At 47.9% G+C, this 25,366-nt stretch overlaps 1 protein-coding gene across 1 annotated transcript in view; it reads right to left on the bottom strand.

Moving 5' to 3' along the window:
• The window catches only part of SBF2 (SET binding factor 2), a 93,207-nt gene that overhangs the window by 51,110 nt on the left and 16,731 nt on the right, over positions 1 to 25,366 (bottom strand). The window contains exons 2-3 of the mRNA XM_053449021.1: positions 16,256 to 16,341; positions 810 to 947 (exon numbers count right to left, since the gene is read on the bottom strand). Of these exons, the coding sequence (XP_053304996.1) occupies positions 810 to 947; positions 16,256 to 16,341 (224 nt within the window). The remainder of the gene's footprint in view (positions 1 to 809; positions 948 to 16,255; positions 16,342 to 25,366) is intronic.

The raw sequence follows: 25,366 nt of genomic DNA, 5'->3' as shown, positions 1-25,366 counted from the left end.
TTTTAAGAGATCTGAAGTCGGGGTTAAGTGGATCCGACGTTCGTTTTCGTCGGTTATTCCAGCAGCTCCTCGGTGGGTTCTGTGGATTCGTTCAGTGGCTGGCGGCGGACATGCGGGCGGCTGTGTAATGCGTGGCTATATAATAATAATAATAATAATAATAATAATAATAATAATAGCTTATTAATTGGGAAAATGTTCGATGGTTGATGAGCTGTCAATCCACCCTTCTGGAAATCATTACCATCCAGACTCTGAAGCCACACGGACACGGCGTCCTCTGCCCCACTGCCACTCCCCTTGGGCAGAACCACAGGATCCCATGCCACTCAAAGGGTTAATGGAATTTCCAAAGAAAAACAAAGAAATATGTATGTTACATCTGACTTGCACACGTGCTGAATGGTTTTCACATTCCTTGGTGGTTTCCTTGGAGTATCCGTCCTGGAAGGGCACAAATTGTTTGGAAGAACAGCTTGTTGCCCCGTCAGATTTAAACCCGAGCCGGGCCACGGGGACGCGATGAAAGAACCTCATCCCACATTTGGCGTACCCGACCACTGACATCACAGAAAGAGTGCTGATATAACGCTCTTTTTTCTGCGAGCGGGAGCTCTGGGACTGTGGAGACTCCAAGCTGCTCCATCGCGGCCATCAGGGCTCCCATCAGGCTGCCGGCGCCCACTACTGGCAGACACCGGTAGGGAAGGCTTACGCAGAACGGTTTGAGAGGGAAGCGTTTTACCGATTCGGTTTCCAAACAAGTCTGGTTCTCCATGCGGAACGTACAGAGTTTTGAGTCTCTTTACCTGCAGGTTGATTTCAGCCTCGTAAAACGTCAGACAGGCGCAGTAGTGGCGATCCGAATCGATGTCCGTTAACACCACGACAAAGAAGGTCGGCTGTTTCCTTTCCCGAGAAAGCTGCCATCCCGCCGGCTGACAGAACTAAGGAAAAAGAAAAAATAATAATTAGAAATACATTTTTATCAGTGCCCGCCATCCCCAACATACAATCCAAAGTCCGGAAAATTCCCAAACCCCAGCTGCAGATCCCGGAGGAGGAGGAGGGTAACTCCAGCGGGGCAAACGGGTCAGTGAACTACGGCATGTTTTAGCAGATAAAGTAACCCCGTGTGGACTAGAGCCCAAATTTACAGAGATAATCCCCATCTGGGGCATAAGAGCCTTTCCAACGCCATCCTTCTTTGAGTGGAAGAACTGACAATTATCGGTTGCTATGGTTATAAGACCAGTTTCAACATTTAGTACCAGAATGGCCCCCAGTGAGACGGCTTTCCCCCTGTGACTGGCACCGTCCCGGGGTAATTAGGATGCTGGAGTCGGTGAGTTACGGGAAAGGTATTGATGGGCGAGCCTTTAAGGTGCAGTAAGTGTGTGAATCACATGCTACAGTCAGGCATTGTTACCATGACAACAAATGCCAAACCGATGCCTAAATGCCATTCCAGATAGTGAGCTCATTCTACGAGCAGAGACGTATACCCCGTGCCACGCGCCCAGGCGAAAGACATATCTATACATACAAACATATATACCAACAAGCAGCCGGTCAGGTGCATGCTGGGAACGGGAGATTAACCACGTGGCACTTCCGTAGGACACGGAGCTCCCGATAAATAAAACATGTTCCGGGTAATAACTCCCTGAAATATGGCCGCTGGGTGGGCTCCATCAGAGCTTCAGGTAAACCTATCCTATTATCTATAAACCCGTAACCCCAATGACTCTCTAAAGCGGCAAACGCCACCGACGTGGATCCTGCCGCCAAGCACAGACTTTGTTGGTTATCGTAAAGTCACCGTCTGGGCTCCATTTAAAACTTTCTGGACCAATTCTGAGAATGCCTCCTAGTAAATGATTGTAAGAGAATCCGGGGCCCGGCCCATCCCAGGGTCCACACTTCAGGGTCGTGGTCCTTTTTAGCAAAGAGAAATCCTACTCTGAATCTGTCCCGTTACCCAGCATTCCACGGGCTCCCTCATTTGCATATTCCTGCTACTCCAGACATAGCTCTGCGCCCGGCGCGGGTCGGAATTGCGTTCCGGGATAATTCCATTAACATTAACTTAGCGGATTCCGAGGAACGGCACAAAGCTCTGCTTTTCATCTAAAAACCATTAATAAACTCGCAGCATTTCTGATCGCGTTCGCAGAACAACAGGAAATGCTGAAATCTATTAAAAGAGTTATTTGTCAATGGAAAAAAGGCAAATGAAAGGCGGCAGGCAGCGTGTACGAGCCGCGTGCGAGCCGGGGCCGCTTTGAAGTCCAGCCGCTGTTATGGGTAACGAGGTTCTGTTTTTCTGCAGAATGTTTGGGATTTCGCTGCGCGAGGGCATTCAAGTTCTGTAAATAAGAAGCTACCGCGCAGAACCTGGACACGGTAACGAGGTTTAACTGGAAACAGAAAGGATCCGCTAAGCGAAGCGCTCGCCCGTTAACCGGCAGCGAATCCGTACTTCAAACCAATACACGGTTATTAAAAGAGGACAAATAATGTAACTCTTAATTAACAAACAGCGGGGTCATTAGCCAGGAAATCTGCTCTTAAAGTCTTCCTCCTCGCAAATCTGTTTGTTGTAAATTATCAGATCCAGATTTTCTACCTCATTTTAAGAAACGGGCAGTCGGTGCGGATTTTATCTTGAATAACGGCACGATTGTTAACGTCTTCGATTCCCGGGGGCGCGGACTCTCGAGCAGGTTTACAGCTGCCCAAAAAGATGTTATTATTCATGTGAGAATCGCTGAAAAAAAGACAATAAGAAGAAAACGCCAACATTCCTCCAAGATATGAAAAAAAAGAGATAAGAAGAGCCAGTTGCCCGTTATGGGGGCCAAGAAAGGAAGGACCCCGTCACGCTAACACTTCCCTGATAAAAGATCCAATCCCCCCTCACTGGGAAAAAAGCCAACTCAGACAAATCACCAAAATCATAAAATTACAGAAATTCTTCAAGAAAAAAAAAAAAAGACAACTGAGACGTGGATTTTGATGAATAACTGTTTGCTAAGCAATTAATTAACCGCTTGAATGATAATTCATAGAAAAACAATATATTATAACCTTGGAAAGATAACCAGCCATGAATCTGCTCTGAACGGAGACTTTTCTTCCCAGAACTCACACTAATCCTGCACACAAGCGATTTACTCCTATAATCCGTCGCCGGCAGCCAACGTCCCCAGATCCCCCCCCCCCGCTTCGTATGGGGTTCACAAAGTCCCCAAACATAAAAACCATTGACAGGTCCTTCTAGATAACGGAGGCCGCTGACACCTCGCATCGATGTATGCGGCTGAAGCTGGGTGCTTATCTGTAGTTATTATTATCTGAACGCAGGAAAGCCCCCAAACTTTCTTTGTCCTAAAAAAGATCCGGGAGATAATTTTAAAAGCTTTTAAAGAAAATCTATGTGTTTTTTACACATGAAATCTTCCAGAATCCCAGAGAGAATGGGATCAGCGAGAGCTCCATGAGATCCGGGAACCTCTAGGGTTCATCGGTCAAACCAACAAAAAAATGTCTATTTCTAGCAGAAAATAACCCTTTTCCCTGATGAAGCCACCGCTAATCCTTCCTGCAGGAAACCCCCGTCTTACTAACTGCGACTCTCCATGGCTGCTAAGCTTCTTATTGGTTGGTTGCCAGCCAATGAGGATTGTAGAAGAAACAGAGGGGGCTCATACATGTTCCAGGGGGCTTTGGTGCTTCTGTCTCGGCACTCGCAGCACTTTTAATGCCTACGGGTCCCGATGCCCGCCGGTCTCGCATGCCGGTCACTGAGTCCCAGTCCTGTTATGTTCAGGAATCAATCACCTCGATCGACATTGAAAATATTTTTAATAGAACAAAAAAGCAAAACAAACGGCTAAAAGTGATTACAGAAAACAAAAATGTTTATTTTGATAAAGCCCATAAAATGCACGGTATGAAAAGCGGGCTGTTGACATTGATAAGCCTGTCCAAACAAGACGGGAAAGCGGAATTTTATTGTATGTTTTTATTTTACTGATATCAGCAGAAGGACGCAGGCATATTAACGCGATGATAACAAGCCGGGGTTACGCCTGGGTCCGTACAGAAGTATTTCGACCCAAACCCTACCCGACTGTGAAGAGTTAAAGCGAAGGAGCCTATAATCTATTTATTTACAGCAACCCCCTTTACATTAAGGCGAGATTCATCCCTTTACAATATCCAGACCCCACAGACGCTCCGAACATTTTTCTCCAATTGTAATTCCTGCAAAATGTTTTTTTTTCCGCCCAATACACAGATCAGTGCAATCCGATCCGCTCCCCGACATGCGATCCGGCTGCCACGCTGACCTCCCTCGCAGGGAAACGCATGTGACGGACAAGTGATTGACCGGCAAATCGAAGCTGGTATTGGGAGGCGTCTCGAGATACCCCCAACGCCTTCCTAATGCCACGCGGCCTCTGTATACGGTAGCCAGAGGACTGGGAAAGGGCGGCAGCCGTTCTTAGCCATACTGCAATAGAAGTTTTATTATTTTATTACTCGCATTTCTTTGCGGGGAACCAATGCTGAGATCTAAGCCGTTAATACCGCGCAGAATCGGACGCAACGCCAGCTGCTTATCAGTAACGGACGGTTCCTCTGGGTGGTTTTGGCCGCGGGGTACCCTGGGGCAGACACTCGGCTTTTTGCCCCGTACTCAGGCTCTGATCACTGGGGACGTGGCTCGTGACATCTCTGGAAACACACGGCTGACAGAGAGCCCTGGAATGCGTTCTCTAATCCTGACACAAAGCGGGCCGTGTAGGGCGTCTGGACGAGGAGAGGTCAGTAACCCCTCGCACAGGATAATGGATCATACACAGATATTGCAGGGCCTGTGAGCCCCGGTGTCTATGCCAAATTCCATAGAATGGGAAAATAAACTTATGCCGGCGTGCAGAGGGGATACAATGTGTCATGCATGCGCTCAACGGCAACATACAGGCCGGACAGAGGCTTCGCTGGAGCGTGTTAACGCTTTACACGTGTTGCGCAGGATCACAGCTCGATATAATCCGTGTTTTGGGGTATTTTTAGCTCTCGTACAGTTTGTATCACAGAGCAGGTGGTAAATAGGCTCATAACAGAACCGTTTGTTCTCCGGCGAACCTGTGAACTCCCCCACAGCCTTTACTGTGTTGGTTCCCTATGCTGTATCATCTGAAACATAATCCATACAATCTAAGTATCTGATTAAAGTTACTTTAATTCAGGTGGTGGGAACGTAATTCTGTCACACGTTCTGCTCCGGCTGCCCCTCTGATTTTCCCCCCGAATGTTAAGTCCCTGATTAGAAACACCGTCTTTGTCTCCAACGAATGTCCAAAGCAGACATAATGCTTTATCTGTGTCAGACGTCTTTTGCTTCCTATTTTCTCCGGGTCTGATTAATTATAGCACAGGTCATGTGACGCACAGAGGGCACAGGCAATCGGAGCCGAGTCCGCCAGTTGGTGCTCAACGTCACAATATCACCAGCCGATTACTCTTTATTCTGTGTGGAGACCCCTGTGCCGGATATTTGGCTCCTCGCTGGTCTGTGGTGCCCATGGAAAGAGGTTGTGTTTGGGAAAAGGACCCAGGCAAGGATAAATTCGGTTCTACTTGCTCTTTGTGTGTCCAAAAATGAATTTCCGCTTCTTGCCCATTCATTTAGGAAGAAAGGTAACAAAATTCATTGTCATTCACCCTCATTCACTCTCTCATGCTCTCTCACACACTCTGGGAATGTCTCCCAACGTTCTACGCCGACCACTTTGTGTCCCTGTCTCCATGACACGCATTCCCATTTCTTCTCCTGAATCTTCCTGATCTTCTTGCTCTTCTGTCTTCGTCTGCTTCTCCGTGGACATGACCTTCTGTGAACTTCCGCAAAACTTATCTGGGATGAGGAGGAGAGAGGGTGTGCCCAGAGGCTCTGCCCTTTTGCCCAAACAAACACCCTCTCCTCCGTTCCTCCAATCAGCGGTGCCTGAAAGCTCTGCCATTTTGGGGAAGTTCACCGGGAGGTCGTGCCATGAAGTGGACGCAGAAGGAAGACTTTATGGAGCGGCGGACAAATAATAAAAAAAAAGACAAAAGAAAGAAGGCCGAATAACAAGAAGATGTAAGATAAGAAGCAGAGCTGCATGGCATGGTGACAGAGAGTGATCGGGCGAGAAGGTAGGGAGACATTCCAAGAGACTGTGAATGAGAGTGTTAGAGAGTGTGAATGAGAGTGTTAGAGAGTGGGAATGAGAGTGTTAGAGACTGTGAATGAGAGTGTTAGAGAGTGTGAATGAGAGTGTTAGAGAGTGTGAATGAGAGTGTTAGAGAGTGTGAATGAGAGTGTTAGAGAGTGTGAATGAGAGTGTTAGAGAGTGTGAATGAGAGTAAGTGTGCGAGACTGAAAGCACCAACGAAATCCAAACGAGAATTCGGAGCGTAATTCCGATGTGGGTTCTGCCTCGTTTTTGGGATTTGTACAATCTCTACCATTACTCATTATTAGCCAGCGTTGTGACGAGGGACTGCGTGCAGACAGGACGTGCCGCACGAGGGAATATTTTGGCGGCATTTTTTGCACCGTTTACGTTTTGAATTGCGTGGCTTAAGAAAAGTTAGCAAGTGTAAGGATCCCATAGCTACTGGGGAAAGGTAACCTTCCAGCCAGGACTCCAGATGCGAAGCAGATGTAGATGTTCCACCATGCGCGGCTCATTCCCTTTCAGTTGAGAAGAATTTTCTTGCACCCCGAGTGTTGATTACTAGATGTAGGCGCTACAATCACACCGTCGCCTGTCTGCCAAATGTCTCCAAGACAATTACGTCCTAGTCCATCAGTTCTAGTTCTTTCGGACTCTTTGAATGTAGGGACTGTAAGAAGCCGTGCGAGAATTGGTAGCGCCAAATAAAATATTATAATAAATAATAATAATAGTAAATTCTCTCTTTGCTGTTTAAAAAATACGTGGCTGAAATTAGAAATCTGCATTCATTACCTAGCGACGATGACAGTGACATTAAAAAACAAAATGCAATTATAAGAATGTGCGTCTTAAAAAGTTACGTTATTAGCCCGTTCTTCATTCCGGGACGGAACACACAGCGTAGATATCTCGCTTGGACCTCACGCCGTTTCATGCATTTGTTTCATGCGCCGTTTCATGCGCTCGGAGAGTTCCTCCGGGTCACACACTCCCGACTATCAGCCCTACCGATCCCTACTCTTCACTCAAAGGAAAATCGCAATGGGAAGTTGTAAATCATAAACGTTGGTTTGCTGGACTTCTAAACACCTCTGGGATTTAAAATATGTTAATCTGACAAGACACAGAAATTCTGACACCCTTCGAGTGCCGCGCCAGACGCATTTCTGTTCCTCTGCAGATACGCCGATCGTTTTCTGTAACCTGTTTGATCCGGATCCGACTTGTTACAGAAGCAAAATGTAGCATGGGAAACATTAAACGCACGTTTTTATACACAGCCCCGTAACAGCGGAACATGTTTAAGGAACATCATTTGGATGCTGGCCGTTCCTGTAGCACTGCGTAGTACGTGCCGCTGAACGAAGGTAAACAAGCGCATCAATATCAGATATTTTCTAGGTAGAAGTGATTCGGAGCGCGATAACAACTGGAAGCCCAAACAAGCAGAGCAGGACATGAACAAATGGTCCTAAAATTAGAACAAGAGGGAATACTGTAAGGGCCAGGACTGAGTCCAATACCCTGCATTACAACACTCCGAATTCCTGCGCTTCTCCCCAAAGCCCCGGACCGGTTATTCCAGAGTTTGGACACAGTTTGGAGATTCTCCATGTAAAATTCCAGCGAGCAGATGCGGGTTCTGGTATTTAGCTATCCTGCAGTGTATGGGTACAGCTGTACATCTGTGTTTTCGCCAGTTATTTTATTACATACGATACAGTGAAAAAAACAAAAAGTCTCACGTGTACGCCTGAAAATGCTAGGTCCGCTCTGCCGCTACAACGCAACACGCGTGTGCTCCACGGCCGAGAGAACCGGAGTTTAGCGTCATGCAGGTGACATCCCACCCTGCTATCAGAACCACATCGAGAGACCTGGGCATCCTAATAAAAGTTATTACATTGTTAACTCCTAGTGAGAGAGCAGCAAGTGACTGCCGCCAGCCAGCTTGTATCAGAAAGCAGCCTGTAACGTGGAAATCGCCCGCTGCTTCCTCAAACTCCTTACTGTATTTATTCTTGCTTCAAAAGGGAAGGCTGTCGTTACTCCTGGACGTTAAATGACTCTTTAAATGGAAATATTTCTAGACTGTACTTTATAGAAGGCTTTGCTGTAAATAATTTTAATGTTTTTAAAACCACAAATGTCTGTTGATCTGCCGCTCTCTCTCTGCCGGGGTCTGATAAGTGCAGTTAATAAAAATACCTGTTAAATCATGCGTTTCCAGTAACACGTTTATTGCGCTCGCACAGACTACAAAACACACCTGAGTGCACAAACCCCGCTTATTTCATCTGGCTGAGGCCTCACGCGGCGTTGGAGATATGGCGTGTAGGATGCCGGCACGCGGGGAGCTTAGACATAAAAGCAGACGGAATCTAAACAGACATACAGCAGGATCTGATAAAGGCGAGGGCACGAGCCGCGTGGGGAAAAAGAGGAAACTTAAGAGAAGAAAGCAGATGAGCAATAAAAAGGGACGAGGAGAGCGCATGGACTGACGAGGAGAGCGCATGGACTGACCAGGAGAGCGCATGGACTGACCAGGAGAGCGCATGGACTGACCAGGAGAGCGCATGGACTGACCAGGACAGCGCATGGACTGACCAGGCGAGAGCAAACAAAGCTGGCAATTCAAACATTTCCTCCTTACCTTTACAGTCACCGGTACTTGGTAAAAGCACCACTTATTTTTTAAGAGGCTTGTTGGATCAGAGCCCTCTCCCCTCGCCAGTCCAAACCGCGAAGCACTGCTTGTTATACCCCGATTGCCCAATTTACACGTTTAAGATGCCGCTAATAATAATTTATTGTGCGCAGCTCTGAACCCAATCTGCTCGGCTAGTGATATGAACCCCCCCACCGCATTCCACGGCAATGCTTCCCTCTCACGTTTCATCCGCTCCCGTGACCCAAAGATTATCGCGCGTCCCGCGGAGACCGGGCTTATGTTACCAGAATTATCCGCTAAAGTGACTGACAGCAAAGGGGAAAAAAGTGAAGCGTCTGAAGGAAAATAATTAGCCTGCCTGCTGGCCAAATGTTCCTTGCCACCTATAGAACCAAATGCATTAATACTCGCAACGTTCTTCTGCTCGATACCGCGGAACAGGAGAGTCGAGGAAACCTGCCCAAAGTGACAACAAGTTGCCTATTTTGGGGCGCAGAGGGTGGGAATGAGGAACAGTTTTTAGGTAAATTTAAATTCCCTTTTTCCGTTGATTTGATTTCATCCCATCCGTTAATCATGGAACATCGACCTTCTATTACACAGCCATAGAACGCGGCATCATCTCCACTTCCTCACAACAGTGAAGCGGGGTTCTCGCTCATAGAGTCCAAGGACTTTTCTGGAATGGATTTCCAGGTTTCTTGCTGATAAGACGTAGAAGGGCTCAGGACGTTCGCTGCTCCCCGGTGAACGTTTGAAGCCCCGTGGTCCTGTCCCCGAGAAGCCCTTAGGTTATATTCCATGATGTCACTACTCGGCAATCTGTCCTCTGTGCCCTGCCATAAGATGGAAACTAATTTCTAGCCAGGGTAATTATCCAGGCACGAGGGATGCCGAGTAAACACAAAAGTGTCTTAGTTTCACCCCCTGCCAAGCTATCACCAAAAGGAACCGGGTTGGTGACCTGACGTGACCCTGCCAATCAGCGGCTCCCAATGGTGCGCGGCCCTCCACGTTCACAAATAGTGAGACTGCTCCGCTGGGAAACAATAGCTTCGGGAAGATATGGAAATGAGTAAGGAATTTCGCCTGTTTTTTTCGCGGCATTCCGGTGCAACGTGCGAATACACACATTACCACAAGGTTGCTTACTCATTCCAGAAAGCAGCCGGTGAGTCGTGTCAGCAACGTGCCTCTCGTCATGTCATCTCAGGATGCCGAATCCCACAGACAACAGGAAAACAACAGAGCAGCGAGCCAAGCGGCCTCCTCCGGCTCCGGGTCACGGGTCCAGGTCCGCTTTCGTTTCACTCCGTCTCACCGTCCAGGCTGCCAAATGAATCTCTTATCACAATAGAAACTATAAAAAGGACAGGAACCCTGAATTCCGCGTGTGAAGTAACCGACGGAAGATTCCTTTATCTAGAGAAACTTTCGCAGCCCCAGCTATGCGTTTCCTGGAAGTCGAGTCTGCATTCCATATTACGAGGGGGACTCAATGAAACAAAGGCCCAAGTTTAAGGGTCAGACATTCCTAGCAAGCAGGGGTTAGGAGTGTCAAGGGTGTGCGGCGGCACTCTGGTAGATGGCAGATTGGCTGAGCCATAAAGGTTTGGGGAATTTACCTGCAATCCCAACAGAAAATTACCCCGCAAACAGGAGCCGTACCTCCTGCGCACCCGCTGAGTGACATCAGACGCGCAAAAAGCGCGAAGTGAACCGCGGGATCGGCGCGCTACGCTGTCCTTACTCCTAAACGTCCAACGCACTGAACACCAGACCTTTCCGCTCCCGGAATAACGTACGATGCAATGCAAACCGTTTGCGGGTCACGACTGCTTTGCCATTTACGCGGAGGCTGGGAGATTTGCCTCGGCTACGTTCATTGCTGCAAGAAGCTTCATGTTCTAGTCGGTAATGGGGGCAGAACAAAGACCCCCAATGAAGAAATACTGACCGATGGATTGTTATTGGCTCCTTGCTTTGTTCAGCCAGCCAGGAGGAATCCAAATCAATTCTTTCTAAATATCACGTTATTGTTATACTTCGAGCCCAAGACAGAGCATCCGTATCCCTTTAACGCGCGTGGGACCGTGAATGCACTCATTCTGCGTCTATCCTGTAAACACCATTCTGGATACATTATATCATTCAAACTTAACAAAAAAAAGGCTTGGAGTCATGTCGAGGGAACATGAGCACAGAGTAATAATAGAAATATTTGGGATGTATTCGCGCAGTAATACTCAGGAGGAATACATTCTCCATTTGCTTAGCGTTTTGAAAACTGATCTTAACATCCAGAGATAAATAAGCAACTTTTAAATAAAACATTAACATCTGCAGAAATAACCTTCTAAAAAAAGACATTGAAAACTGCAGCCAAAATGTATCTGCCAGTTTTGTAATTTATCACAGAGCGGTTAACTAAAAACAGAATGAAAAGAAGCAAACGGCCAAGCCGCGGCGGAGGAGCAAGCGAGCAAAGTATGAGCAAGCGAAAACCGTCCGGCAGAGTCTTCGAATCATTCGCTATTAAATAATATTAACAGCTGTATCGGAATGAGACGGCACAAACCCCTCTCTCTTACGAGTGCAGAGAATAACGAGGTTAAAAACGTACCCCCCCCCCCCAAAAAAAAAAGGCAGTGAGACATGAAGAACTGAATCCACAAAAAAATTGGCGGCATAAATCATGATAAGAGCTGAAATACGTGCAGAGTTTGGTAATATAACTGACTTTAAAGATATATCGTCCCCGGGCACGGGCGGTGGAACGCGTGGCTATCGTGAGATGCTGGAAACATCCAGAAACAGCCGAAATCACGAGACCGCCTGCCTCGTATAACCCGAAAAGCGCAGGCAGAGACTTTCCCTTATAGCCAGAAACGCAAGAATATCACTAAAGACATCATTTCATTCCTTTCACATAATCGGCGCTTTATAAAACATTAATAATAGCAATAATAATAAAGGATTGTGGGTAAAGACCCTGCAGCAGAGGATTCTGGATGCCGGTGACCGCCAGCCGTCGGTTTTTCAGTAAGGGAATTATTACCGATAAACAATATCAGGTGCACACGGCAGATGTATCTATCCCGGCGATCTGGACATCGCTCCGACGGACACAAACACCTGCCAAGCACCCCGCGCAGGTTACTCTCCGTCTAAATGGCATTTTATGAAATATTTACCTTTTCCTGACACAATCGCTGTAAACAAGCGCTGGACAGGAATCCGCTGTAATCAGCAGAGCCGCAGCTTTTGTTTCCGGTTCAGAAAAACGACATATAGAAACAAACTGTTTTATCTCGTTTGAACGGATTTATTTATTTATTTGTGCCGTTCTGCCAGGAAACACGAGGGCCGGCGAGGGCAGCAATCATCAAAATAACGGATTATTGGAAAACATCAGCCGGCTGATCAAACAACGAGGACAGCGAACACACAGCTGTAATATCACAACCATATCACCGGCCAAAGGCCGCAAACACAACGATACATCAGCAGAGAAGGACTTTACTGCAGCCGGGGATTCTGGGTAATAACCCCCCCGTACCCCGTCATTACCCAGCATACAGAACGCCTGCAGCTGGGGATTCTGGGTAATAAACCCCCCGTACCCCATCATTACCCAGCATTCAGACCGCCTGCAGCCGGGGATGTAGACGGACAGCCCCCCTGCGTCTAACCCAATACCCGGGGAGCCGCGCAGCGCCATCGCCCGCTCTACCGCTATCCGTTTATTTGAAGAAAAAAAAATCACCTTCCATCTAACGCGGTAAATGCCCAAACAGCCTCGGGTGACAGAACACGAAGCGCCGTCTAACCCGCCGAGTACCCAAAAACCAAACACTGACGGAGTCCTTCTACCTGCCGGTAAACAGCGTCTCCAATACCGAAACCCCCAGAGAAAAGAGATGAGGAAGGAAATTATTATTTCAGCGCAACGAGAAAAACACAAAATACCTCCTTTCAGAAAACGCGTTGTGTAACAGATTAACTTCCATCACAACGCGAAGTGACGAGCGCCTCGGAAACCATCCAGATGACATCACACCTAAAAAAGGAAGCGTTTCTTCCAAAACGTACAGCCCCTGGGAATTATCAGGGGGGCAACTACCAGAGGCTCTAGACTTACTCACAAATCTACATACAGGGAGGTGATCCTTTCTATGCTCCTTCCACAGGCCGTCTCTGCAACTCTCCGGTAATCAGTATTTGTAAACCACGGACATTCAAAAACACGGACATTTCAGAAATTCCATCATCAAAGGGTTTCCCGATTGTGTAAAACGACCCGTAACAGGCGGTCCTTTGGGGAAGTGCGTTGACTCGAGTGAAGACATCTTCGCCTAAACGTCCAAGTGATGAGCAAGTATTTCATCAAACAATTTCCGCGCACGCGCTGCCCCCGCGCTGCCCCCGATACCAAAATCTGGGAATTTGTTTAACCTTTTCTTCCTTCACACAAAGTGCAGGGACGCGGAGCCCAGGGGTCACAGATACGCCGCATGGAGGGGGGATACGCCGCATGGAGGGGGGATACGCCGCACGGAGGGGGGATGCGCGCCGCACGGAGGGGGGATGCGCCGCACGGAGGGGGGGATACGCCGCACGGAGGGGGGATGGCCGCCGCACGGAGGGGGGGATACGCCGCATGGAGGGGGATACACCTAGTTGTTCACATTCATCTAAAGCAGCGTTTAGCAGGAATGTTAATTATAAATCGTTACCCGTTGATTTTTATCCACCGGGGGCTTCCTCACGGGGGGGAGGTCAGCCGGCTTTTTATAACGGGCAAGTGAGAGAGAGAAAGCGCCTTCCCAGCCATTAAATCCCACCCGTGACTCTGCGGGGCTTTAGTTCCGGTACCCTGCGCGATGTATTATATAAAATGGCAAACACGGCGCTTCCTCTTGGAATAACGGCTGCCTTTAATCTCGGGAACAGAAGATAACCGTTTTCTGCAGGAATTCCAGATTTCTCCCGATTCCTGTTTTATTTCACACGAAAAATAAATATTTGAGCTTCTGTGCAGCGGTCCGGCTACGCGAGACGCTCAGCAGACGTTCGGACGGCTCGTGCCGGGGAAGATCTGCGATTCGCGGTGTTTCCCAGATCCCCGCCTGCTGCTTTATTACCCCGACCTGGGCATTTGTTGCGGTAACTTCAGCAATAATATATCGAGAAGCTTTTTATAATATTCCTCCATGAAGCAGACATTCAAAAAACTAAAATACACAGAGATAATAATAATAACATGGAAATAAAATAAATTCAATGAGTTTATTCACCAACGGCGAAGCAGGGAGTTACGGTAAATGTTGTCGCTCTGGCAGAGGTCACGGCAGAGGTCACAGGTAACGAAAGTGAACTAACCTCCTCTGAAGCTAGAAAAGAACTAAACGGCTTCATAAAAACGTGTCCGGGGTTATTTCTCGTTAAATATCTAAAAACTTATTTTTTCTGCTAGAACTTTCCCTTTTAAGGCCATTCACTAAAATACCAGCGGCCAGCCCTGATGAATAATCCCCCCCCCCCCCGCGACACCTGCAGACGGACGTCTGATAACCGAGCAGACGTGAGATCATTTAGCGGAATCACCGCCGTTGCCCCGCCGCCGCAGCCTCGCGTCCCCCGGACCTTTGTTTTGGGAAGACAAGGTTTGGGTCCGCCAGAAAATAAACGAGAGATCGTTCTACGCAGCGCCTCGGCGAAAGCGACTTTGTTATAAAGATATCGTTTCCGTTTTGGGTCAATGGGAGGAAGTTTCAGTGGTTTTGATTTCCCGCTTCTTCGTCTACCTGCTGGGGATTTACTGGATATCAGCACGAGAATGAAGATCTGCCCCAAAAACGTCTATTATTCCTGAAAGAGCGCTGCAAGCAACATTAACCCCTTCCCCACACTGTACCACATGATAATTAGCAGTGATCATCTGGGTGCATCTTAAATTACCTGCTGGATTTTGACCAGTTAGGGTGGGGTTCCAGAGTAGTGGGTACATGCCACATACTACCAGTGGCCAAGTTCACGTAGTTAAATTTGCCCCAGACGAGAGCACCGGGTAGATACGTGTCCTGGAGCTGGAGTCTGAGCTCAGGCTACTCCGATCTGCTGTCAGATTCCATTGCGAGTAAAGCCCGGCACTCGGGTGAAACAATCGCTGCCATGCACTGTGTTTTCACGGACGGTGGTTACAGTTTTACAGATACGCGTCTCCACGCACGGAGGCACAGAACAAATGACCGCTCGCCTCACATAACCGCTCATCTGAATCCGCGTCCTCAGCTGTACAGCCGGCAGAGCTCGGCAGATTAAAGCTCCAACAACGCAGGCAGACGGGGCTCGTGCAATCGCTGGGAATACTCTGGGGCAGGTAGCCAACCCCCCTGTCATTTACCAGGGACTCCACATTTATAGCAAGTTTTAAACCACCAGGGTTTCAGGAGCCGTGGGCCAGCAGGGGCTGCCGGTGGGGGGCATGGAGTTGGCCAAGCGTGGCAGCCCTGTGTGTGCAGTTGATGCTCCAGCAGGGTAACCGGCAAACGTCTGAGACTGTGAAAGCCCCCAGGCCGCACACTCACACCCAGGGAATAGGGAATCTGTAGCTTCGGTTGTGTTTGGTACCCATGGATTAGGTGACACTCTGGACATATTCCTTAATGTCTCGGAGCTGCATCACTTCTTACCTGTGAGCCGCTGATAATAGAGATATCTATATATATATATATATATATATATATATATATGTTTTCTTACCAGTTTTCTGTATTGGTTTTAAGCCATCTGAAATCCAATGTTCCTTTAGCCACAGCAATAAACACGCGCAGGACTAACCAGGGCAAAGGGAAAAGGATGCAGTACCACTTACAGCCAGAGAGGGCGCATCACCCCCGACCTTAACAGCCAGCATTAGACGATTACGCAATCGTGCATTTTATGTGCTAATGCAGCAAAAACCCAAATTAGAACACTTTTGCCAATGGGGTCATGTCTAAAAGCATTTCTGCTCTGAACTCACAATTACTAAGGTATCAAAAGCATGCAAGCAACGCCGCTATAAATCTCATTTATAGACTGCTCAGAATTAATTGCACGGTATGTGCCGTTAAAACGAACCCCTTTTTGTAATGTATGGCAGACAGCAGGTTTGCTGGATAGAACAGAACTAATGTCTCTTAATTTAGTGATATTGCATATCAGAAATCAGAAAGCACTCTGGTAGGGACACGGCCCCTGTGAGCCAGACTGGACACCCCTCGCTACAGATTTACTTACAAAAAGGAACATACTGCAACAAAACAGCGTAGCATTGCCTGTTAAAAGCTGGTTATCTTACCAGTTCTATTCCTTGTGGGAAGGGGGTATCGCTCCAATCCGCCAGGGGAAACCTCTGGATGATTTTGCCAAACCCTTCATTGGTGCCTGTCAAAAAAACACAAAAATGTGGATTAGGAGAAATTTCATTTTTGTTGACCAGATGTCAAAAATTAGCAAATATTTCCCATCATAAAAATAAACATCTTAAAAGAATAACTTTTTCTAATTAATTCTTGAGAGATTAGCTGTAGCAGACGGTCGCTCAGAAGGAGAAAAATGAACAGAACCTGCAAATTCTGTTACTGTGAAAGAAATCAGGGCTCTTCCACCCAAGGACAGAACTAGTTAGAGAAACCCAGAGCGGTCGGCTGGGCTCGGTGGACACGGTTAGCCCAGGTCGGCTGGGCTTGGTGGACACGGTTAGCCGAGGTCGGTTGGGTTTGGTGGACACGGTTAGCCGAGGTCGGCTGGGCTCGGTGGACACGGTTAGCCCAGGTCGGCTGGGTTTGGTGGACACGGTTAGCCGAGGTCGGCTGGGTTTGGTGGACACGGTTAGCCGAGGTCGGCTGGGTTTGGTGGACACGGTTAGCCGAGGTCGGCTGGGTTTGGTGGACACGGTTAGCCGAGGTCGGCTGGGTTTGGTGGAGACGATTCACCGAGGTCGGCTGGGCTTGGTGGACACGGTTAGCCGAGGTCGGCTGGGTTTGGTGGACACGGTTAGCCGAGGTCGGCTGGGTTTGGTGGACACGGTTAGCCGAGGTCGGCTGGGTTTGGTGGAGACGATTCACCGAGGTCGGCTGGGCTTGGTGGACACGGTTAGCCGAGGTCGGCTGGGTTTGGTGGACACGGTTAGCCGAGGTCGGCTGGGTTTGGTGGACACGGTTAGCCGAGGTCGGCTGGGCTTGGTGGACACTTTTAGCCCAGGTCAGCTGAGTTCGGTGGACACTGTTAGCCCAAGTCGGCTGGGCTTGGTGGACACGGTTAGCCGAGGTCGGCTGGGCTCGGTGGACACGGTTAGCCGAGGTCGGCTGGGCTGGGTGGACACGGTTAGCCGAGGTCGGTTGGGTTTGGTGGACACGGTTAGCCGAGGTCGGCTGGGCTTGGTGGACACGGTTAGCCCAGGTCGGCTGGGTTTGGTGGACACGGTTAGCCCAGGTCGGCTGGGTTTGGTGGACACGGTTAGCCCAGGTCGGCTGGGCTCGGTGGACACGGTTAGCCCAGGTCGGCTGGGTTTGGTGGACACGGTTAGCCCAGGTCGGCTGGGTTTGGTGGACACGGTTAGCCGAGGTTGGCTGGGCTCGGTGGACACGGTTAGCCGAGGTTGGCTGGGCTCGGTGGACACGGTTAGCCCAGGTTGGCTGGGTTTGGTGGACACGGTTAGCCCAGGTCGGCTGGGCTCGGTGGACACGGTCAGCCGAGGCATTGGTTAGAACATGTTGTGATACAGTCTTAACCTGCCGTCTATACCCATTCGCCCCACATACAGATGCTTCACATTACTCAATGTAACTTAGCATTCTGAACACGATTCCCTCTTACAGTACGCCATAAATTAAATTCCATGCCTTTAAAAGCTTAGGAATGGGCCATAACTGCTTCATTTTCCAATAATTAACAGCACATGTTAACCCTCATATGCATCCCTAAAGCATGACTCAAGAAAACATAAATAAGAAAACAGCGCGGAGAATCCGTGGCGGTAACACAAAGTCCTTGTACGCGGTCCGAGGGCCTGTAGAGAGCAGCCTCACTCAAAAATAGTTCTGTTGGATGCTATTCTGAGCCTGGAACATCTTTCTGTGTTCACGTCGTGTAAACAGGACAACATCTGGAACACGGCACGGAAATCTGGAACGCTGCTCTAGGCTGATCTGCTCATCAGAGGCGACGGAACAAAATGGGCGATTCTCCCTCCGCCGGCGACGTCATCGGTTCCTGACACAGCGGTGGAGAACGCGGGGCATCAAACGCGATGGCGGGGCCATTAATGGAGGGTCAGAATTGGGGTCTGGAAGCAGACGGGCCTGTAAACAGGGAGGCCGGGACTCCACGCTAAATCAGGGCTCTCAAAATAAGTCCTCAAACTCAACACAGAGGTAACCAAGTGTTTGAATTCTATGTTTCTATTGCCAAATAGCAAAAAATGTACATAAAAATTACAACAGGGATGGAAAAACCACTTTACCCTCCAACCCCTCATTATACGGAAAGCGCGGCATGTACCCCGATTACCACCCAATACATACAGCACGGCATGTACCCCAATTACCACCCATCAATACATACAGCACGGCATGTACCCCAATTACCACCCAATACATACAGCACGGCATGTACCCCAATTACCACCCATCAATACATACAGCACGGCATGTACCCCGATTACCACCCAATACATACAGCACGGCATGTACCCCAATTACCACCCAATACATACACAGCACGGCATGTACCCCAATTACCACCCAATACATACACAGCACGGCATGTACCCCAATTACCAGCCATCAATACATACAGCACGGCATGTACCCCGATTACCACCCAATACATACAGCACGGCATGTACCCCAATTACCACCCATCAATACATACAGCACGGCATGTACCCCAATTACCACCCATCAATACATACAGCGCGGCATGTACCCCAATTACCACCCAATACATACCGCACGGCATGTACCCTAATTACCACCCAATACATACAGCACGGCATGTACCCCAATTACCACCCATCAATACATACAGCACGACATGTACCCCAATTACCACCCAATACATACAGCACGGCATGTACCCCAATTACCACCCATCAATACATACAGCACGACATGTACCCCAATTACCACCCAATACATACAGCACGGCATGTACCCCAATTACCAGCCATCAATATATACAGCACGGCATGTACCCCAATTACCACCCAATACATACAGCACGGCATGTACCCCAATTACCACCCATCAATACATACAGCACGACATGTACCCCAATTACCACCCATCAATACATACAGCACGGCATGTACCCCAATTACCACCCAATACATACAGCACGGCATGTACCCCAATTACCACCCAATACATACAGCACGGCATGTACCCCAATTACCACCCATCAATACATACAGCACGGCATGTACCCCAATTACCACCCATCAATACATACAGCACGACATGTACCCCAATTACCACCCAATACATACAGCACGGCATGTACCCCAATTACCACCCAATACATACAGCACGGCATGTACCCCAATTACCACCCAATACATACCGCACGGCATGTACCCCAATTACCACCCAATACATACAGCACGGCATGTACCCCAATTACCACCCAATACATACCGCACGGCATGTACCCCAATTACCACCCAATACATACAGCGCGGCATGTACCCCAATTACCACCTATTAATACATACAGCACGGCATGTACCCCAATTACCACCCAATACATACAGCATGGCATGTACCCCAATTACCAGCCATCAATACATACAGCACGGCATGTACCCCAATTACCACCCAATACATACACAGCACGGCATGTACCCCAATTATCACCCAATACATACAGCATGGAATGTACCCCAATTACCACCCATCAATACATACAGCACGGCATGTACCCCAATTACCACCCATCAATACATACAGCACGGCATGTACCCCAATTACCACCTATTAATACATACAGCACGGCATGTACCCCAATTACCACCCATTAAAACATACAGTACGCCATGTACCCCAATTACTACCCATCGATACATACAGCATGGCATGTACCCCAATTACCACCCAATACATACACAGCATGGCATGTACCCCTAAGAGTGTGGCATGTACCCCAATTACCATCCCCCGCCATACCGAAAGCACAGCGTGTACAGAACACGGAATGGAGGAAAAGGCGACTCACAAATATCACGTTTAACAATGAACGGTTTTGGGTTTGTAGGATTAATTCAAAGAAATTTTAAATTGTTTACTCTTTTACTCCACTTACTCATAAGAAATTAGCTGTTTGTACAAAAAGGCCAGTGTTTATTCCCCAGCGGGAAGCTATATTTAGGGAACGCTTGCGGTACATACGGTCCGTTATCTGGGATTCCATGTGAAATGTTAAGTTGTGGAAAATCACTTTGGGAGCGAGAGCTGCCAGATTTACTCGGAGAGCTCCGCTGCGGTGATGTCCTGCGTTATCACACCGAAAACGCCTCCAAGAGCTTCTAGGAAAAACTGCTCACTGATTCAGCATTAAGAAGGAAAGGGAACAAAAACAGGATATTAAAATATAAAAATATGCATTATACGCATGTATAGCGCACAATCATAGAGACGCAGCGGGACCCTTCATATTCAGTGAGCGGTTTTCTGGGGGAACTCATTTTCGGTTGCACCTCTGTCTTCCTGTTCATCGCGCAGCGAGTGGAAAGTAAGAGTTGTTTCCGTGTCCTACTCGTAAGGTGCGTTCACAAACACATCGCCGATCCGCAGGCTGAGAACAGTGAGAATGTCAGAACGGCACAGACAGCACCGGGCGGCTGTAACCGGACGCCGAGGCTGATGCTCCGGATCGGCTGTTTCCAGTTAATTAGCATTATCTCATCCTGAGTGCACTCCAATTAAATGTCACCGTCCAGTTTAAGACCCATTTTAATTGTTGTTCTCTATTTAAAAGGGCAGCCTAATTGTGTCTACATGAGACAGGTGCAAACCGTGCTCTAAGATCACACGCGGAGGCTTCTGGTGCCAGCCACATGATCGCGATGCCACAGGAGACACGGCAGCACAGCGATCTCTGTACGGTACGGTATGTAACGCTCATATTGGTGGGGGTTTATTATTATTGTTTTATATTATCATCATCTTTTATTTATATAGCGCCATCATATTCCATAGTGCTGTACAATGGGTACACAAGTATTATAATCACATAACAATTTCACTTAAAGAAACAAAAAGGTAAAGAGAGCCTTGCTCAAGTGAGTTTACAATCAAGGAGTTTAGTTTTTTTTAGTGTTTTTGTTTTTTTTTATTTTTTTAGTTAAATATCATGATTTTGGGCATTTTTGTGACTCTTATATAATAACCACCCCGGTCTCCAACACATAGATCCCTGCTCTCTAAGGCTCTGGGATTTTCTCAAATAAAATGAGCAATAACATAAAAAAAGACCGGATTATTAAGAATATATTAAAAGAGATGACCACATAAATCATAATGACCACCTCGGCTTGTTTTGACTAATGCAGATTTAAAGGTGGCTAAAAAATAACAGCAGTTAAGGCTTCCGGGCTAACAAAGAGCCGTTTGTGAATAGGATGTGACTGGTGGACGCGGCCCACGTCGTGGAGTTATTCATTAGGCCAGAACTTTATCCCTTCACCCTTCACTCAATGATTGACATCCTACAGCCCGGCACAGTTTAAACTTTAACTCAGTTGTCCATCAAAGGTCACCGTGAGGGTCAAGCGAACCAACACTACTTTCAGGAATACATTCAGGGTCAAATTCACTTTTATACGACGGATTTTCTGGCTGCCCGGGACGCTTGGGGTATTTGGCAAAGGCTGATATGGCGTCATAATCATTATAGGTGCGGTTATTACCCAGAAGCTGCCGTCATTAAGCATCGTTCCAGCGCTCGGCAGCAGGGCCCCGGCAGAAGATAATCATAGTCTTTGGTGGACGTCTGCGTAAGAAAAACCTGAAAGCCTGACGGGAAGAACCGGCAAACTCTGAAGCTGTCGGAAGCAGAAGAGACCACACATCTCATTTATGGTCCGGCCGTGGTCTCCTCTTGAAGGCACAGCGCTTGATAGTTTGTATGTTATACAATAATGCAGCGAACTGCTCACACAATCACCTAGGGGTCCGGAGGGAGGCTGAAGAGCTCAGAAGAGGTGGGCTTCTTAGTAACACTTTCGAGATACTTGGTCCCCCGTCTCTGGGGGGGTTGCCAAGCTCTGTGTAAATCCTGCCAAATGCAGGACTTATGTTGGAGTTTTTCATTTTTGGCCTGGGCACGATATAAAATGCCTAAGAGGACTTAGACAAAGTACTTGACACTCTATACGATTCTATACAATGGCTTAGCTGTCCATTCTGCGCCCACCGTCACTACGTACGTAACGCGTATCATTACAAGCAAATAGCAGGTTTTCAACTAATATGTAATTATGATGGATTCTTGGAGTTGCAAGAATAATGCTGCTTTGTGTGGGACGGGGGACAGAGTTTAAAATCTTTCTACCTGATGTTTCATCATCTGCAGTATGTGGAGCGAGAGGATCATCGCTGTTCTAGTGCTTTGTTTTGGCACAAGCCATGTTTATCGCATCTACCATAACCTATATAACGGCAGGTAATCCCGGAGCGCGATGAGCAGAATTTCACAAACCAGGCGGTGAAAGTCATCTTCCCCCATGGCATCTCTGCGCGGCATCGGCCTGCCAACCTCACAGCCACGCCGGCTCTGCTTCAAGCCTCAGCACAGCACGTCGGGGTAAAAATACATGGAAAATGCCCATAGGAATAGAAGTGGTAAAGCATGTAATGAAAGGAGCAATTGCAAAAGCATCTGTGTACAACATGTTATCACAACACATATCACTCATAACAAACATTAAGGAACAAGAACATTCAAAACACAGCCTTGCTTTGTTACAAAGTGTCTGAGATCCCAGTAATTTTCCTCCCCGCAGCCCCTGCGCACGGAGATCCCTCGGCATCTCGGGATCAAGTTTACAGCTAATCGCAGGAAGGACGATAAAAGCCGCTGAATGCGACACAAAGAAGCTTCGTGTCCCTATAAAGCGTTACCCCACACGATCCGCCAGTTAAAAGGATGTCGGCCGTTGCTTATGAAGGGAAGGACTGCCAGTTAAAGGGGGGGCACTGCAATTTGTAAATGACAAAAGGTCCTTTAAGGTTATTCCAAGGGGTTTTTTTTCTCAAAATGCAAAACACAAACACACAGATATTTTATATTGAATTGTAAGCCCTGCAGCCGAACAAGGAACCAGAAGCAACTGGAGGCTTCCATGAGCCCCAGAGTCAGGTCCAAGCATTTGGTGAGACAGAAAGGCTCGTTCCAGCGTAAACATGCCACTGATTTAAGGGCCCCGTGGGATCGGCAGTTTATAGAATGACTTGGTTTGACAGGATACACATACTTAACAGGATCGCAAATCATTACTGTCTGCTGGGTTATTACACAAGAATCTTATTAACCTCTTCGGGACAAGTGGGAGCATAAATCACAGCTGCCTGGTGCAGTTAAAGGGTTAAGCTTGTTACGGATATTTCAGGCGCTTAGCCAGGGTCTGAAATTCCACGACACGAAACAAGGACCCGGCGTCTGAGCCCCGCCACCCCCTGTGGGACCGGACATGTAACTTTACTGCGGACGGTTATTCAGTTATGGCAGCAAACAGAGCACTGGGCATCCGAACCTGTCCAAAATATGCAATAAACAGGATTTCTGGGGAAAAAAGCAACTGGAGAATATGACTTCACTGTCGCTTTACTGATCTGAGCTCAGGAATCAATGCCTCCCAACCCAAAACGGGAAATGCTGAGGATCCCAGCCAGGGGCAGGACAGGGGCAGTAACAGTGCCGCCGACATCATCTTCCTCACCTGCCGAAAGGGTAACGACGGACAAAGAATAATTTAGTCTCCAGCTCCTGTGCAGAGCTAACAAAAGGCCCCAGGTCATGTGATATCGCCCGTCGCTCAAAGTTGCCCATTTTCAGGTTCCCCACTCGCTCCCAATGATGTCTCAGGGGCGCTGAAGTCTAAAGCTGATAAGTACATGGAGCTCTCCGCAGCGTCCACGGGGGAATGGCAAACTTTCCCTTATCCCTTGAAAATTTGCCCATGAAAGGAGCTGGACTGTCAAAGATAACCTCCTAAAATCTGTACGGAGGTAACCGCACCATGTGACAGTTTATATGCCGCCATCACGTACGAGCGAACCACTAAATAAAATCACGAGAAAAGGGACAGTTGAAGCATCACTTTGCTAAGTGAAACGATGGCCTCTCTACCTTCCTTGGCACCATCGCTGGATACCATGCTGGACTTCCCTGACCACATAAAATAACAGCAGCCGATGGCATGAGAACCAACCATAGGCCATGCTGGGTTGGTCACACACGGTGGTGAAGAAAGCTAGCGTGCCCCCTGGAAACTCATACTCGGTGTCTTCACGGTGATAGATGACATCATCTGTCTAATTTAGGAGATCCAAATGTTTCCAGATAACATTCAGCTCCTCGTGTGAAAAGCGATGGAAATTTCCCTTTGACAAACAGTTTCAGGGTTCTTTCCATCCAAGAAAACTCAGTACATCTGTCTTCTGATTTTTCAGGTTTTTGGGTTGTTTTTGTTCGTCGTTAAGTGATTAATTCACTCATCGTCCGCACAGCAGCACATCAGGTGTAAGCTACGGCTTATTAGAAGCACATGGAAGGCACAGACAGCGGAGATCGCGTTCAGAGCGGTAGTGGCCGCATTCCACGCATATCCAGAGGCTGCGTTCCAGTAACCTCTCTAACAAATGGATGCTCAGGAATCTTCCCAAAATGTGCAAGAAATAAACAAAACATGTTTATCATGAGAAAGAATGCATGGGGTTTTCACTCAATGGCTGGAATTTGCAGAAAAAGTTTTATTCAAAACAGGTTTATTTATTTTGAACAGGCAGATATCGGGGGCAATAGTCAGACCCCCCGCTGCCGCCTCGCTGGAGCTGGAAAGCAAAAGCAGCTATAAAAAGAGAGGCTCTGACTGTAAATCCAGACCGAGGTGTCTGTGTGTCAGCACCGAGCTGTCTCTCATTAGACAGTTTACATCTCTTAACAGGACAATTAAAAGGCGGCTCACCGCTAGCGATCCGTATCGTTCTCCAGAATCTCAGGGGGCCGCAGAATCCACTCTCGTAATTAACGAGGCGTTTGATGAACTTTAACACGCTGTTCTACCCTATGGACGCTGCAAAAATAAAGCTAAGATTTCAGATGCTTTATTGCCTGGCAAATAGAAAGTGCCTATAAATTCAGAGACGTGCGATATGGTAACTGGCTACGGCCACCTTATCTCTCTCAC

The sequence above is a fragment of the Spea bombifrons genome, chromosome 10 (genome assembly GCF_027358695.1).
Source record: "Spea bombifrons isolate aSpeBom1 chromosome 10, aSpeBom1.2.pri, whole genome shotgun sequence".
Lineage (NCBI taxonomy): Eukaryota > Metazoa > Chordata > Amphibia > Anura > Pelobatidae > Spea > Spea bombifrons.
Note: the sequence above shows the minus strand (reverse complement) of the source record. Positions and strands in the feature narration are given on the sequence as shown.